The following is a 15,901-nucleotide window of genomic DNA, read 5'->3' on the forward strand; positions in this document are numbered from 1 at the left end:
GTCAGTTCATCCGCTGGTGTTCTCCACACAATCTCCTGTGGGGGATTCCCTTCCACAAAGAAATACCCACGCAAACAATAGTGATGGATGATTCTCTCCATGGATGTGGTGCTCATTCCGACCACCTTCAGATAAAGGGCACATGGTCCCCAAAAGAGACTAAGTACCACATCAACTTCCTGGAGCTTCGAGTAGTCCATTTCGTGCTGAAAGCATTCCAGCCGTCGTTTCACACCAGCTCCCTGCTTGTCCAGACCGACAATACTTCACCAATGTTGTACCCCAGCAAGCAGGGTGGCTCCAGTTCTCGGGTGTTGTCTCAGGAAGCCCAGGCGGCACTGGCTGTAGAGCCAGGAATCTGACCATCACGGCAACTCAACTTCCCAGTGTTCAGAATGCTCAAGCAGACACTCAGCAGACTCATTCACAAAAACCACAAATGGGTAATAAACTACAAAGTGGTGCACGACCCCAGCTCCCTACATTCATTTGTGATCCTGGTTAGAACCATTCCTTTAATAGACTGGACATTTTAAAATTAAATAGTTTTATCATCTTTTAATGAATTTCACATCAAAACCACGGATTGAATTCTTCATTTACGATATAGGTTTATAGATTGTTGCTAGAGGTACCATACATAACTAACCTCCATGAGTATACCTGAATTCTTTTCCAAGTGCAGTTACTAAAACTCATTCAAAATTGTTTCAGCCAATACATGTTTTGCATCTCCTTGTCAGTTTCTCAAGGCTTAAATTTGATGCCAAGTTATCACTTGGAACAATAATAAAGGAATATTGAATGTTTGATCCCAATAATAGAGATAATAGAACTGGTCCATTTTAAATGTTCAGTCTATTGAAGGAATTTGCTGAACAAGTTCACACATTTAGGTACTTACGCCGTTCATAATAGTATTTGAAAAGTAAAGTCTGAGAGGTAACTGACATTTTAGAGTGCACCATGAGCTGTTGTTGAGATAGAAAGTCCCTTGCAAGGTGACAGACGTGCATGCCTGCCCTAAGTGGCCCAGCTGCTACAATATCTGGTTTCTTGGTGCTGATTTTTATTCGTACACGAACACCGATCATGCATGTGTGCAATGATCTAGGCCTGTGTAGTGGATTGCCGTTTTGCTTAGAGCAGGATTGATGCCCAAAGCACTACCTTCATAAGTACTATTCTTACCAAAGAGTTAAATGGTGGCAGCAAATGGTGTTAGTAATGATGATCAGTAATGTGAACAGGTCTTTTTACCGGTCATTGGAATGAGGCCTACTAACCCACTCATGTAAAGTTCTGCTGAGGTGTGTTTAGCTCACCCTTGGCCTACATAGGGTGATCTAAAAAGCTCTGCCTGCATGCATGTGTGCTGTGATATGTGCACTCTGTGGTATACATCATGGAGGCTGATGGGTTTTATATTGGAAGTCAAGGGTCTTGAGGAAAGCGTGTAGAGAAGCTCCCAGACAGATTTGTGGATTGCTACATTCCTTTTTGCTGGGTGGGAGGCAAACTAGGAGGAATAGAGCCAGGCGCTCCTGTGCACTTCAAAAGGGCTGTTTGATTCTGAAAAGGTCACTGATCGGTGGAGCCTTTGCACATCTCGGGAACAAGATGGGGCTATTAAATAAATCACAAAGATTAGGTCTGGAAGCCTTTGTAACCTTTTGTTAGGCATAGATCACGGAGGCTGACAATCAGATATGATCCACAAATAACTCCTAGGGCCTGTGTTGTAGTCGCTTTCTGGGCAAAGGGCAGGATAGAGGAGTGGGCACGCCCTAAACAAACACTCTAAAACATGAAACACTAAATCATATTTTTGTCTGGATATGGTTTATAAGAAGGGGAGCTGGGAACTCGCAAATGGTGAGCTGGGCTGTACCTCAACATGGAGAAGCTCATCCGGAAGTCTTCCTTGTGTGTCCAGGATTGGGGATTAAGGACTGACAGTCTCTCAGCTGGATAGGGGACATCCCACAGGGAAAACAAGACCATCTGCCCTGGAGCACCAACCAGCACATTTCTGCCAAGACTAGAGTACCCTGTGGGGATGAGGACAACGCTGGGAGCAAGGTCCAGTCGGGCATCCTGGTAAGTGGAGCCCCACATTAGAAACCGCTGTTGCACTGATTGTGCAGTTGCCTGTTTGCAAACTTAAGTCTGTGATGCTGTGTGCCAGAGGAGGTCACCCGAAGGAAGCTGATTTTGCATTGATCGGGCCTTTGCCAATGTGCTGACTAAAGCCAGAAACTCCTGTATGCCTGAGGGGACTGCCATGAAGAGCAGGAGCTGCTTCCCCAGCGCACTGTATTCCCAGAAGGGCTGTCACTGGGTGAATTATGTTACCACGAGAGGGGGGTGCTGCCTTGAAGAAAGCTACTCTTGCGCTGATCGGGCCCTCACAGCAATGCTAATGGCGACTTTCAGAGCCCCGCTGCCGTTTCCCTCATGGCGGGAGCTTGTGTGTCTGGGACCGGGATTGAGCAAGGTCCGGTGAGTTTAATGCCCACCGCCTACTCAGTGGTGTATACTCCTACTAAACCTAGGACGTCTACCCCTCCTCCTTTGCCGAAGGGTCCGCCTCCGCGGAACCCCACCCTGCCTCCACCGCCGCCTCGTGGGCTGGCTCCTCATCAGTCACCGCTGCCTCAGCTCCCACCACCGCCTCTTCCCTCCGTTCCTCCACCTGTGCCTCCACCCAGGACGGCCTCGTTGCCATGCTATCCAACACCTCCTATGGGGACACCTCGGCCGAGGGCCCCGGCCAGGCCGACATCGCCTGCTCCTGCGAGGCCTGCGGATCGGCCGAGAAGATTGCGCTCCCGCTCTGGCCGGAGAGGGAGATTGCGGAGCCGTGGCCGGTCGTCATCTCGATCTAGACGACGCCACAGGAGGCGCAGATCCAGATCCCACACAGGCTCTTCCACTTGGGATTATTCACCGACGCTGTCGGAGTCTCCAGGGACAAGGGTGTCGCCCGTGGACAATATCGTCTCCTTCCAGGAAGTGCTGTCGAGGTGTGCCAACACCTACGACGTCCGTGATCTTCGAGACACTTCACAAATAGCATTTGTCTCGACCACTGCTGCCGTTGGTACCCGGATTGGAGGAGCCCGCCGAGCAGTTGTTCCACACTCCGGCGGTTACGAAGGCAGCCCCCTCCAGGCTCCTCAAGAAATATCGGGCTCCGGAATCTGACCTGGCTTTCCTTCGAATGGACCCAACACCAGACTCCGTTATTGTGACAGCGGCTAAGAAGCAGCATGCCACCACTCCCTCTTCGACATTGCCGCCTGATAAGGACAGCCGGTGGCTGGATTCGGCGGGCAGAAAGGTCTGTGGAAGGGCATCTACCCCCATGAAGGCTGCAAGTGCCGGGGCTCTGCTGGGGCGATATGATCGTGCCCTCTGGGAGTCCCTTCAGCAGTACGCTGAGCTCCTCCCTCGTGACAAGAAAGAGCACTTTCTGGAGATCTTAAACGAGGGGATGATGGTGTCTAACCAGATCATCAGCGCGGCTGCTGATGTATCTCTTTTGGCGGCACACTGATACTGCCACGGCATCAATCAACGGCGTCACGCTTGGCTTGCGCCTCCGGTTTGAGTGAGGTGAACAACGGGTGGCCAACCTGCCTTTCTCGGGGGAAACGCTGTTCTGCAAACATGCAGACAATGAAATGGCCCTTATGAAAGCAGAAGCCAAAACCCTAACTGCTGTCTGGTTTGAGAAGCCTTAGAGGAAGAAGAACTACCGCCCGTTCCAGAGACGTTTCGGAAACTCAGGCAGAGGGCGGGGGCAGGCTTCCGGACAGCAGCAGCAACAGCAGCAGCAGTTCCGGAAGCCCTTCCAGAAACGCCAGAGGGGCAGAGGAAACCAACAGTCCGCAACAGCGACCAAAGGCCCGGCTGGGTCTAGGCCCTGAGCGTTTACTTCCCCCACATCAGTTACCCACTCCGGTGGGGGGAAGCGTTCAATTTTTTTCTGGCAGAGTGGAGAAAAATTACTCAGGACAAGTGGGTGCTAAATATTGTTTTCAATGGATACAGTCTTCGGTTCACCAGCCCGCCTCCAGCTATTCTGCCGGTGAGCTTGCAGTTTCAGCTGCGCAAGCTTCAGGCAGAGGCCCACATCCTATTAAGGAAAAGGGCGATAGAAGACGTACCTCGGCCTCAAAGGGGAAGAGGTCTGTACTCACGGTTCTTTCTTGTCCGCAAGAAGGACAATACCGAGTTCAGGCCCATTCTGGACTTGCGGCAAACAAACAAGTGGATTCACAGAGATTTTGCATGCTGTCGTTGCAGCAGATTTACCCTCAGCTGCAGCAGGGAGACTGGCTTTGTGCTATAGACCTACAGGATGCGTACTTCCATGTGCCCATTGCACAGAAACACATGAAGTTCCTGCGATTCCAAGTCGGCGCCAATCATTATCAATACACAGTACTGCCATTTGGGCTGAAGTCTGCGCCCAGGACGTTCTCTAAGTGCATGGCAGTGGAAGCGGCACACCTGCGGAAAAACAAGGTGTTGGTCTACCCGTACCTGGACGACTGGTTGATCAAGGCCTCCTTCTCGGAAGCTCATGCACACTTTCAGAAGACGTGCGTTCTACTGAACAAGCTGGGGTTGCACATCAACATGTCCAAGTCTGTCCCGACTCCGGTCCAATGCATACAGTACTTGGGAGCCTCCATCAATACGCTGTCAGCAAGCGTGTCTCCTTCGGAGGAGCGACGGTTATCACTCCTTCGGAAGGCTCAGGCTCTTATGACCGCTCCATCTACAACAGTGAGGACGGTGTCTTCTCTACTGGGGTCGATGGCCTCTTGTTTACTCCAGTATTGGAACTTTCATAGATTCCCATTGCTTGTATCATTCCCCGTCGTCGGAATGGGAGCCTCGGTAATAATATATATATATATATACCTAGGTAAATACACCCTAATAGGTGTAAAAAAGGTAAAAAATTAGGCCTAGGCCTCATTATCTTTTGCAGCCTATAGCTGTCATTATGTAAAAAGGACCCAAAGTCCCCTTAGCAACCAATCAGATCAGCCTCACCCTGTAGAACCTTCCTGAGAAAGCTCAGAGCCTCAGATTTTCTACCGCTTCGTTGGTGACAGGGAGTCTCCTTAGAGCTCTGCTCTAACTTCAACTTGAGGTACTGTTTAAACAGTTTTCTTTAAGGATTTCTTTCAGCTTTGTCATGGCTGATAAGGAAAAGAAGAGCCTTTTCAGGTCTTGTGCCACTTGTGGCAAAAAACGACTTTATACAGAGGATCAACATCAAGACTGTATTTACTGTCTATACCCAGACCATAAGGTTGATAAGTGTAGTATATGCAGGAGAATGTCTGTTAAAACCCTCCGTGATCGTGAAGGACGTCTGCTGCTGTGGCTCAGGAAGTTGGAAAGGAGGGATGAAGTAGTGTCTGGTGATGAGGAAGATGCCAGATCAACATCTTCAAAGACTTCATTGAAGAGGGGCGGATCGTCTGTGGACACTTCAACTGAACCCCCCTTAAAGGCTGTGCGTGTGACCTCTGATAGGTCTGGCAAGCCAGGGCCTATCGAATCTCCTCACGTGAGTGTAAAGGAGAGGGAAAGGCAGGCACTGCAGGTGCAAAAGGCTAAACTGGAGGAGAGCTCGGCTGGGCCTTCCCACCAGGTTAAAGTAGCCAAGTCCGTCAAAAAACCGACTGTAGAGGCCTCTACAGGGGTCAAAAAGGACTCTAAAGCATCTGAGGTGATTTTGTCTCCTCAGTCGTCGACGAGCCACCCAGCGACGACGAGGACGACGACGAGCGCGTCGACGAGGACCTCGATGTCGATTCCGTCGACGAAGACCGGATCGACGACGGCGTCGTCGACGATGACCACGTCGACGGTTACCACCACGTCGACGAAGACCATCCCGTCGACGATGACTATTCCGTCGACGGTGGCAATCTCGATGACGACGATCCCGTCGACGAGGACGACGAGCCCGTCGACGACGACAGCTCCGTCGACGAGCCCGTCGACGATGGACCCGTCGACGATGACAGTTCCGTCGACGACCCCGTCGACGGTGGACCCGGCGACGATGATGGTTCCGTCGACGATGCCGTCGACGGTGAAGGGACTCTCGTCGACGGTCCCGTCGACGACGATTCAGACGGTGGATTTGTTTTCAACGCCGTTGACGACAGGAGCGCCAGAAAACAGCAGAAGGAGGAGGATAACCCCAGATATGACTTCTCCAAGGAAGGTACCATCATTACCTCCACCCCTTTTGTTGGATGAAGATGACTACTCAGAAGAGGAAAATGAGATGTATGGGGATGCTTACAGTCCATCACAATTGAATCTGAAATACCATGATTCGGATTTGGATGAGGATTATTATTATCAAAAGGAACAGCGGCCAGAGAGACAGGTTGCATACCAAGATACCCAACCACAGCAGGGCATGGTATCGATGCCTATAAGTCTTTTGACAGATTTAAGGGCAATGCTGGAGGAGTATAGGAGCAAGAAGGGGTCGCAACCTGTGGAAGGTCAAGCACAGGTTCAACCGCAGGTGGTGGCAGCACAGTCAGTGCGGCCTGCACAGGAAGAACATGAGAGGGCATATCCTCCGCAATTCCAAGTGGATACCTCGGATGAGGATGAAACGGGGCAAAACCAAGATCAAGACCAGGAGAGTGAATGGAACCAGTATATAGCTCCGGATCCGGCTTCACCAGTGCCAGACCCGGTCGACTCGCATCCGGCTGATGTAGGAGGTTTCTTCAGCCTGATGGAAAGAGCCACAGCGCGCTTTAAGTTAGCGATGCCTACAACATCTACGGATTGCTTTTTATACGATTTCAAAGAGGCATACCGTAAGGCCGTGCGCTCGATTCCCATTGTGGAGCACATATGGGAGGAAGGGAAGAAAGTGATGCAGACCCCAGCGACGGTCATTCCAACTCTTCCGCGCTTGGAGAAAAAATATAAAGCTCCGGATGACAGTCCCGCCTGTTTGATTGGACAACCTAGACCTGACTCGGTCATATCGCAGGCGGCACAGAAGAAATCGCGGAATCCTTCGGCCACCCTCACGACTCCGCCGGATAAGGAGGGTAGAAGGTTGGACAACGCAGGGAAGCGTTTTTCGTCGATGGCTAGCTTGCTGGTCAGAGCGGCGAATGCCTTGGCGATCCTAGCAAGGTACGACCGCCAGATGTGGAGTGATGTGGCACACTATGTGAATCTGCTAGCGGATGACCAGAAAGCGGAAGCACAGAAACTTCTGGAAGAGGGACAACGTTCCTCTTCGGAAATGATTGACTGCGCGATGGACATCGCCACCATCTCTTTCCGTGCCCTAGGCAGTGCAGCGGTTCTTCGGCGACAAGGATGGCTGAGAGCTACATACTTCCGGCCAGAGGTCCAGAATAGGATTTTGGATTTGCCCTTCGACGGGGACATGTTGTTTGGGAAACATGTCGACGAGACCCTACAGGGGATAAAGAAGGACACAGAGACAGCAAGGGCTCTGGGGAACCTGCAATATAGAAAGACACCGTTCCGTGGAGCTCGAGGAAGAGGTTTCTCTTCACCTAGAGGAGGTTATCAGCAACAGCGATATTCACAGCAATCGCAGTCTTACAGACCCCAGTACGGCAATCAATACTATCAGCGGCAGTCGCAATCCCAGTCTTTCTCTCGCCAGAACGCTCGTGGACGACAGGGGCGTCAGGGTAAGGACGCTGGCAAGCGTCAATAGCGGCCTCCCGACTCTACCAACTGTTCCTCCGCTTCTGGGATCTCCAGTGGGCGGCAGGATATCACAACATCTGAGCAGCTGGGAAGAGATTACATCGGATCAGTGGGTATTGAACATCATCCGAAATGGGCATACTCTAGAATTCCAGGACTTTCCACCTACGAGAGCTCCCCACGCCACTACTTCCAACCATCTGAACCTTCTTCAAGAGGAAGCTCAACAAATGCTTCAAAAAGGGGCGATCCAGCATGTTCCCCTATCACAAAGGGGAGAAGGTTTCTATTCCAGATTTTTTCTGATCCGAAAAACAAAACAAAAGTGGCGTCCTATCCTGGACTTGAGGGAGCTCAACACCTATCTCACGAAACTATCGTTTCGGATGATTTCACTCCAGGACATATTGCGCCTCTTGAACCCAGGCGACTACATGGCAACATTAGACCTGGAAGATGCCTATTTTCATATCCCGATCCATCCAGCTCACAGACGTTTCCTTCGCTTTACAGTAGGCAAGAGTCACTTCCAATTCATGGTGCTCCCATTTGGATTAAAGTCCGCTCCTCGGATATTCACAAAGGTGCTGGCACCGGTAGCTGCATTTCTGAGGAGACAGTCGCTGGAAGTATTCCCGTACTTAGACGACTGGCTGCTGAAGGCCCCAAGCTTGCAAGAGGCATCGAAGGCAGTGGACACGTGCTTGAACCTCTTTATTCATCTGGGTTTACAACTCAACAAGGAAAAGTCAGTTCTTCAACCTGCAAGTACGGTGAAGTTCTTGGGAGCGATACTCAATACTCAGGAGTGCAAAGCATTCCCTTCGGAAGAGAGACAGATGAAACTCATATCGTCAGCCACCCGTTGCCAAAAGAGAAGTTGGATGACGGTCAGGATGTACAAATCTCTTATAGGGTCGATTTCATCCTGTATTCAATTGATTCCGCATTGCAGACTGCGAATGCGCCCCCTGCAGGAGGAGCTGGACCTTCAGTGGAGACAAGTGGAAGGTTCGTTCGACGACAGGGTGACGATAACCCAGCGGATGAAACGGTCGGTTTCATGGTGGATGAAAAGATCTCACCTCACTGTGGGACTCAGTTTCAAGGCTGCAAGGGCTCCTCAGGTCATTACCACGGACGCTTCTCTTCAAGGTTGGGGAGCGGTCATGCAAGACCTCCAGGTCAGTGGTCACTGGACTCCGGAAGAACGTCGTCTACATATCAACGTTCTGGAGCTAAGAGCTATTCGACTGGCAATGTTGGCTTTCCTCCCAAGGATTACAGATTCAGCAATCCTGGTGCGGACGGACAACACCACCGCAATGCATTACGTCAACAAGCAGGGAGGCACAAGATCGCCACTGCTTTCACAGGAAGCCCAAATACTGTGGAAATGGGCGATAGCGCAGAACATCACACTCGTAGCAGAACACCTTCCAGGAGTGTGCAACACGAAGGCGGATACGCTAAGCCGCCTGAGAGCAGTCTCGCACGAGTGGGAATTGGAAGACGCAGTGATCAAGGACATCTTCTCCCGTTGGGGGACCCCAGCGATCGACCTGTTTGCAACACCGGGGAACAAGAAATGCCGGTGTTACGCAAGCAGGGAACACCATCGAGGGTCACTGGGGAATGCCCTTTCGATGTCCTGGTCAGGCGCGTTTGTTTACGCCTTTCCGCCATTTCCCCTCATTCCTCGAGTCCTCAAGAAACTCAAGATGGACAGGTGCAGGATGATACTAATAGCGCCTGCCTGGGCTCGCCAATTTTGGTACACGGAGCTGCTTCTTCTATCAGAGACACCGCCCATTCATCTGCAACCCAAACTGACACTTCTCTCTATGTACAACGGCCAGGTTCTTCACCCGAACCCGAGCTCGCTTCAGTTGGCGGCTTGGCTCCTGAATACAGAGAGTTTAAGGATTTAAACATCCCAGAAGAATGCAGGACCATCTTGGCACAGGCACGAGCCCCTAGCACTAATAAGACATATAGAGCGAAATGGAAGAGGTTCCATGTGTGGTGTCAGAGGGAAAAAGTACATCCTTTCTCGTCAGCTCCGCATCAACTCTTACCTTATATTCTTTCATTGGCACAAGCAGGTCTGGCTCATGCTTCTATCAAGGTCCACTTGGCAGCTATTTCCAGGTATAGGAGAACAAGATCGGGTCCCTCTCTATTATCAGCGAGAGTAATCAAACAATTCCTGAAAGGACTGTTTAGAGTTTTCCCGCCAGTTAGGCCCCCACCTCCGGTGTGGCACTTGAATGTGGTCCTGGCCCAGCTAATGAGACCGCCATTTGAGCCAGTACATAAAGCGGACCTGAAGTTCCTATCATGGAAAGTGGCGCTTCTTTTGGCACTCACCTCTGCAAGGAGAGTAGGAGAGCTTCAGGCTTTAACCATCAAAGAACCCTTCTTACAGTTCAAGAATGATACAGTTATCCTACGGATGAACCCCAAGTTCATTCCGAAGGTACCGACAGACTTTCATCTTAACGAGCCAGTGATTTTGAAATCTTTTTTTCCTCGGCCTTCAACCCAGGCTGAGAGGACACTTCATTCTCTGGACGTTCAGAGATGTTTGAAATTCTATCTACAACGCACAGCTGGATTTCGAAAGACACCCCAACTGTTTGTGGCTTTCGGAGCTCCAAGGAAAGGATTTCCTTTGTCAAAACAAGGGATATCAAGATGGATAACTAGTGCGATCCGGTTCTGCCACCAGGCGGCAGGCAAACCTTTACAAGGACAGGTGAAGGCACATTCCACAAGGTCGGTCTCAGCATCAGCGGCGCTGTTTGCTGGAGTATCCATAAAGGACATTTGCAGAGCAGCCACCTGGAGCAGTACGCACTCCTTCACGAGACATTACTGCCTGGAGGCGGCTGCAAAGGAGGATTCGGCTGTAGGACAGGCAGTCCTGAGAAATCTCTTCCAATAAGAGGTGAGCTTTCCTCTCTTCCCTCCTCCTGTTTTTTCAAACATTTCATTTATTATGCTTTGTTACTGCTTTATAGTTGTTATAATCTGTGATGTCATTAGCTTATAATGATTCTATACTGTGCACGAAATGTTTGAGGTATGCTAACTGCTATCTACTCTGATACAAGCAATGGGAATCTATGAAAGTTCCAATACTGGAGTAAGAAACAAGTTACTTACCTGTAACTTTAGTTCTCCAGTATTGGTAACTTTCATAGATTCCCATGCGCCCACCCGCCTCCCCTGGGAAAGCTCACTTTAGGGCTAGGTGATTATGTGGCAAAGCAACGGCTACGAAAATCTGAGGCTCTGAGCTTTCTCAGGAAGGTTCTACAGGGTGAGGCTGATCTGATTGGTTGCTAAGGGGACTTTGGGTCCTTTTTACATAATGACAGCTATAGGCTGCAAAAGATAATGAGGCCTAGGCCTAATTTTTTACCTTTTTTACACCTATTAGGGTGTATTTACCTAGGTATATATATATATATATATTATTACCGAGGCTCCCATTCCGACGACGGGGAATGATACAAGCAATGGGAATCTATGAAAGTTACCAATACTGGAGAACTAAAGTTACAGGTAAGTAACTTGTTTCATCTTCCTCACGCACGGCTGCACATGAGACCACTGCAGGAGTGCTTGGAGGATCAGTGGGATCAGAGGATTGGTTCTTGGGACGACAGGATACGACTGTCTCTGCATGCTCTTCAGTTTCTGAAGTGGTGGTGTTCAGCGGAGAATCTCCTCAGAGGGGTTCCCTTCCACAAGGACATTCCCGCACAGACGATCGTGACGGATGCGTCTCTCCACGGCTGCGGAGCACACTCCGGAGACTTGGATTCAAGGGACGTGGACTCCGTCGGAGTCCATGTACCATATCAATTTCTTGGAACTCAGAGCTGTTCACTTGGCACTGAAGGCCTTTCATCCGTCCTTTCAGACCAACTCTCTGCTTGTACAGACGGACAATATGACCACAATGTATTACCTCAACAAGCAGGGGGGCTCGAAATCACGCACCCTGTCTCGGGAGGCGCAGACGATCTGGCACTGGCTTCTGGCCAGAGGATTGACGATAACTGCTACCCATCTACCAGGTGTGCAGAATGTTCAGGCAGACGCACTGAGCAGACTGATTCAGGAAAACCATGAATGGGTCATAAACGACGAAGTGCTAGGAGAAGTCTTCTCAAGGTGGGGGACTCCAGACGTAGATCTGTTCGCCACCGCCGAAAACCGCAAATGCCGAGACTTCGCCTCCAGATACTAACAGCAGGGAACGTTGGGGAATGCCCTATGGATCAAGTGGCCGAACAGCTTTCTGTACGCTTTTCCACCCATTTCCCTGATTCCGGCGGTGCTCCTCAAGCTGTCCCGGTCCAGGGCGCGGATGATATTGATTGCCCCGGAATGGCCCAGACCGTGGTGGTTCACAGACCTGCTTCACCGGTCTCTCCTTCCTCTCATACGGTTGCCGTGCAGGCCGGACCTTCTCACGAAGTTCGGGGAGCAGATGGTGCACCCGAACCTCTCGTCTTAGAGTTTGGCGGCATGGCTCCTGAGAGAGTGCAATATGTCCATTTGAATCTACCCGAAGATTGTATGGACATACGGAAGGAGTCTAAGCGACCTTCCACTAGGACTTCTTATGCTTACAAGTGGAAGAGATTCTGCATCTGGTGCAAGTCCAAGAACTATGACCCTACGACGTGTAAGGAAGATGTCATCCAGGCTTATCTTCTACATTTGGCGCAGTCTGGCCTTAATTTTCATTCCATTAAGGTTCATCTCGCTGCATTGACTGCCTACAGGAAATGCCCTTCAGACTTCCTTCTTCCAGATCCCTGTGATCAAAGACTTTTTGGAAGGCTTGAAGAAAGTATTCCCTCCTGTCCGGCTTCCTTCGCCTTCATGGGAATTGAATGTGGTGCGGTCCAGATTGAATGAGCCTTTTGAACCTATTCATAAGGCTTCGTTGCAGCACCTGTCCTTGAAGGCGGCGTTCCTCATGGCCATTACATCGGCCCGCAGGGTGAGTGAAATTCAGGTGTTGGTTTGCGAAGAACCTTATACTGTATTTCATGCTGCTATGGTTGTTATGCGCACTCACCCTAAATTTCTTCCCAAGGTTATTTCTGATTTTCATGTCAACCAGACTATAACTTTGCCTACGTTTTTTTCAGAATCCTTCATCTCCAGCGGAAAGGTCTTTACATTCCCTGGATGTTAGGAGGGTGTTAAAATTGTATCTGGATAAAACCAACGATATTCGTAGGTCAGACCAATTGTTTATCAATTATGGATCAGTCAGGACCGGTCTTGCTACCTCCAAGCAGTCCATCTCTAGGTGGATTGTGTCCTGTATACAATTGTGTTAACAAAAGGCTAATAAGACCTTAGAGGGTAAACCTAAGGCTCATTCCACCAGGCGCAAAGCTGCCACAACTGCTTTGCTACGTAATGTTCCAATTGCAGAAATCTGAAAGGCGGGCACTTGGAAGTCGGTCCATACCTTTGCTAAGCATTATTGTCTGGACACTGATGCCAGGACAGACCCCCGTTTGGGCAGGCTTCGCTGTGGAATCTGTTCGCACAGTAGTGGTGTTATGTCTTTTTCTCCACCGCCGCTTGGTGTGGGGATGGGTTTGCCATTCTATTCACTAGATTGACTATACACAGAGATCCCCTACTACAGAAGGAGTAGTTTCTGTCCTGTAACTCCAGTTCTGTAGTCGGGGTATCTCTGTTATAGTCATAAGCTCCCGCCCTCCTCCCTGGTGGAGTAAGATATTCATGTAAGGAATGCTACAGGTCTGGCGTATTACGCCTTCAAAAAGAACTGAAAGTAAAAGGGACCTGCTGTGCATTCTGGGATACTGAGAGTTCTGAAAAGTTTTCTTAAAGGCACAGTATCCTATTTAAGCCACATAATGTCAGCCTATGGGGCTTGTCTGTCCATACCTTCCTCTCTATCATTCCAGAGGCTTTTGCTGGTAGTCAAGTTTTCTCTGTGAGGAAACTGGGCAAGCTGTGCTGTTTGTGTGGTTATTTTGGTAGAATTTCTAGTTGAGGTACTGGACAGTGTAGCCATTGGATATAGGCTGCATTATCTGTCTTTAAATTCTCTCTTGTGTCTTTGCAGATCTGCATTTTTTGACAATTTAAGAGATTAATTTTGATTGCTCCGGGGTCCACGCACCTGGGCGGGACTATTCAATAGATTATGACTATAACAGAGATACCCCTACTACAGAACTAGAGTTACAGAACAGAAACTACTCCTTCTGAAGGCAGGCTTGTCCAGTAGAAGTGATTCAGAGCTTCTGAGTGAGCTTGAACCTCCTGAAACTGATATTACGTATTAACTGTATAATCTGGGCAAGTATAATCTGAGACTTTGAGCTATGCAGTCCATTTTGAAGAGGCTTCTGCCTTTTTTGCAAAGCTATCAAACTGTTAAAAAAGCATGTGAATATGTTCTGCACGCCTCATTTGAACAATCTGACTGCAACACCCATTTTTTTTACCCATGAGTAAGGCTTTAAAATGATATTGATCAGTTTTGGAGCAATATTCTAGTTAAAGGTCCTCCATTTGTTAGTGGATTTGTGTCTGGCTTGAAGGGTCTTAAAACCAATTTGGTAATTTTAACCTTTTTATCAAGCATTCGGTTAATTAACAAGGGGGATATTTATTGATTAAAGGGGTGTATTTTACTCTAACATTATCAAAAACAGGCATTTAGTTGCATGGCAATGCAGATCAATTTGGTATAGAAGGATTCTATCTTTTCCTCCTGAATCAAAGTAGTTACTGATAAATGGATTTGCTTCTGAAATGCTTTTCTCTCCACTGATGACTTTTTGAGATTGGAAATGGGCTGACATAGTTGCTATCTGTTTTCTAAGGCACTTCAGGATTTCCTTTCTTCATTTAGGTTGGGCAGTGTTTTGAATTTCCAGCATTCTTTTTACATTGTAATGAAGTAAGCAAGTTGATTGGACTCTGATTAGTAGTTAGTTTAGAAGAAACTCTTAGCCAAAGCCTAGAGATCAACACAATGAGTGTTTTTAAATAAAACTGATTTTTTTCATAGCTGTCCAATGCTCAATATTTTGGAAAATAAATGGTTTTTTTAAATATATATTGGAGGTTATTTCATTTTAGTGCATTGGTTTTATCAGTGAAAGTGTGCTCCAGAATACCACACAAAAAGAAATGTACAGTATAATTTCAGAGAAGAACAAGGATTTTGAGTAACTTGTTCCCTTGTTTTCATAAACACTGCTAGTGATTAAACAGAAGCATTTAATTGCTAACCTGTAATATTTTGTGTAAATAAAATCTGTGAGAAATTCTTTCAAAGCCCTCTATTTTAACCAGGACTCAGTGAGGAGCTATGAAATATTACTCTTCTAAAGAAACATTGAGGTTCTTCTGGGAAGACATTATTAATTGCTGTTCACTCGTACTTCTTTAGAGAAGGTCACTACCTAGCAGGCATACCATTTGCACCTGGAATTCAAGGTATAAATACACCACATTGCTGTTTGCATGCCCTCATTCTTTTGCTCTCCAACTCTGTTCAAGGTTGTCACTTTATTTTTATTGTATTTCATGTGTACTGACGCAGCGATCCAGAGCAGCCTTACAGAGGTACCTATTCTATTGCAACCGTTACATGAACCATATGCAAAGCCTGCGTTTTGAGCACAAACTCTATGCTCAGGTGAAGCAAAAGATGGAAGAAATGCAGCAGCACAATATGTCCTGGATTGAGGTGCAGTTCTTGAAAAAAGCAGTTGATGTCCTCTGCCAGTGTCGAGCAACGCTGATGTACACTTACGTCTTCGCCTTCTACCTCAAAAAAAATAATCAGTCCATTATCTTCGAGGTAAGAAAACTCGGATTTTTTCTATAAAGTTAAAGTTGGCTGGTCAGTGGGGGCAACATGGTGTGGAATAGGTGCTTGTTTCTATAGTGTTCATTTTCTTACAAAGTTGCGAGGTGGCAACTGGTCAGTCACTGAACTTTGGCAAGTGTCCCTAAGTTTTATTGGGACTCGTTTGCCCTAACGTTTGTCAATGCTAGGTTCTTTTTAGTGCATGTTTTTGTGTAGGGGATATGTGTACACTTCTAAGCTAGAAAATGTGAC

At 48.3% G+C, this 15,901-nt stretch overlaps 1 protein-coding gene across 4 annotated transcripts in view; it reads left to right on the forward strand.

Annotated features, from left to right (window-relative positions):
* Positions 1–15,901, forward strand: part of ARIH1 (ariadne RBR E3 ubiquitin protein ligase 1) — a 616,333-nt gene that overhangs the window by 538,517 nt on the left and 61,915 nt on the right. For 2 of the 4 annotated variants that reach the window (XM_086959245.1, XM_086959247.1), the window contains exon 12: positions 15,380–15,640. In XM_086959245.1, coding sequence (XP_086815371.1) covers positions 15,380–15,640 — 261 coding nt within the window. Of the gene's footprint in view, positions 1–15,372; positions 15,641–15,901 lie in introns of all 4 variants that reach the window. The other 2 variants (XM_086959246.1, XM_086959244.1) reach the window with 1 other exon arrangement.

This window comes from Lissotriton vulgaris, chromosome 2_2 (assembly GCF_964263255.1).
Source record: "Lissotriton vulgaris chromosome 2_2, aLisVul1.2, whole genome shotgun sequence".
Taxonomy (NCBI): Eukaryota; Metazoa; Chordata; class Amphibia; order Caudata; family Salamandridae; genus Lissotriton; species Lissotriton vulgaris.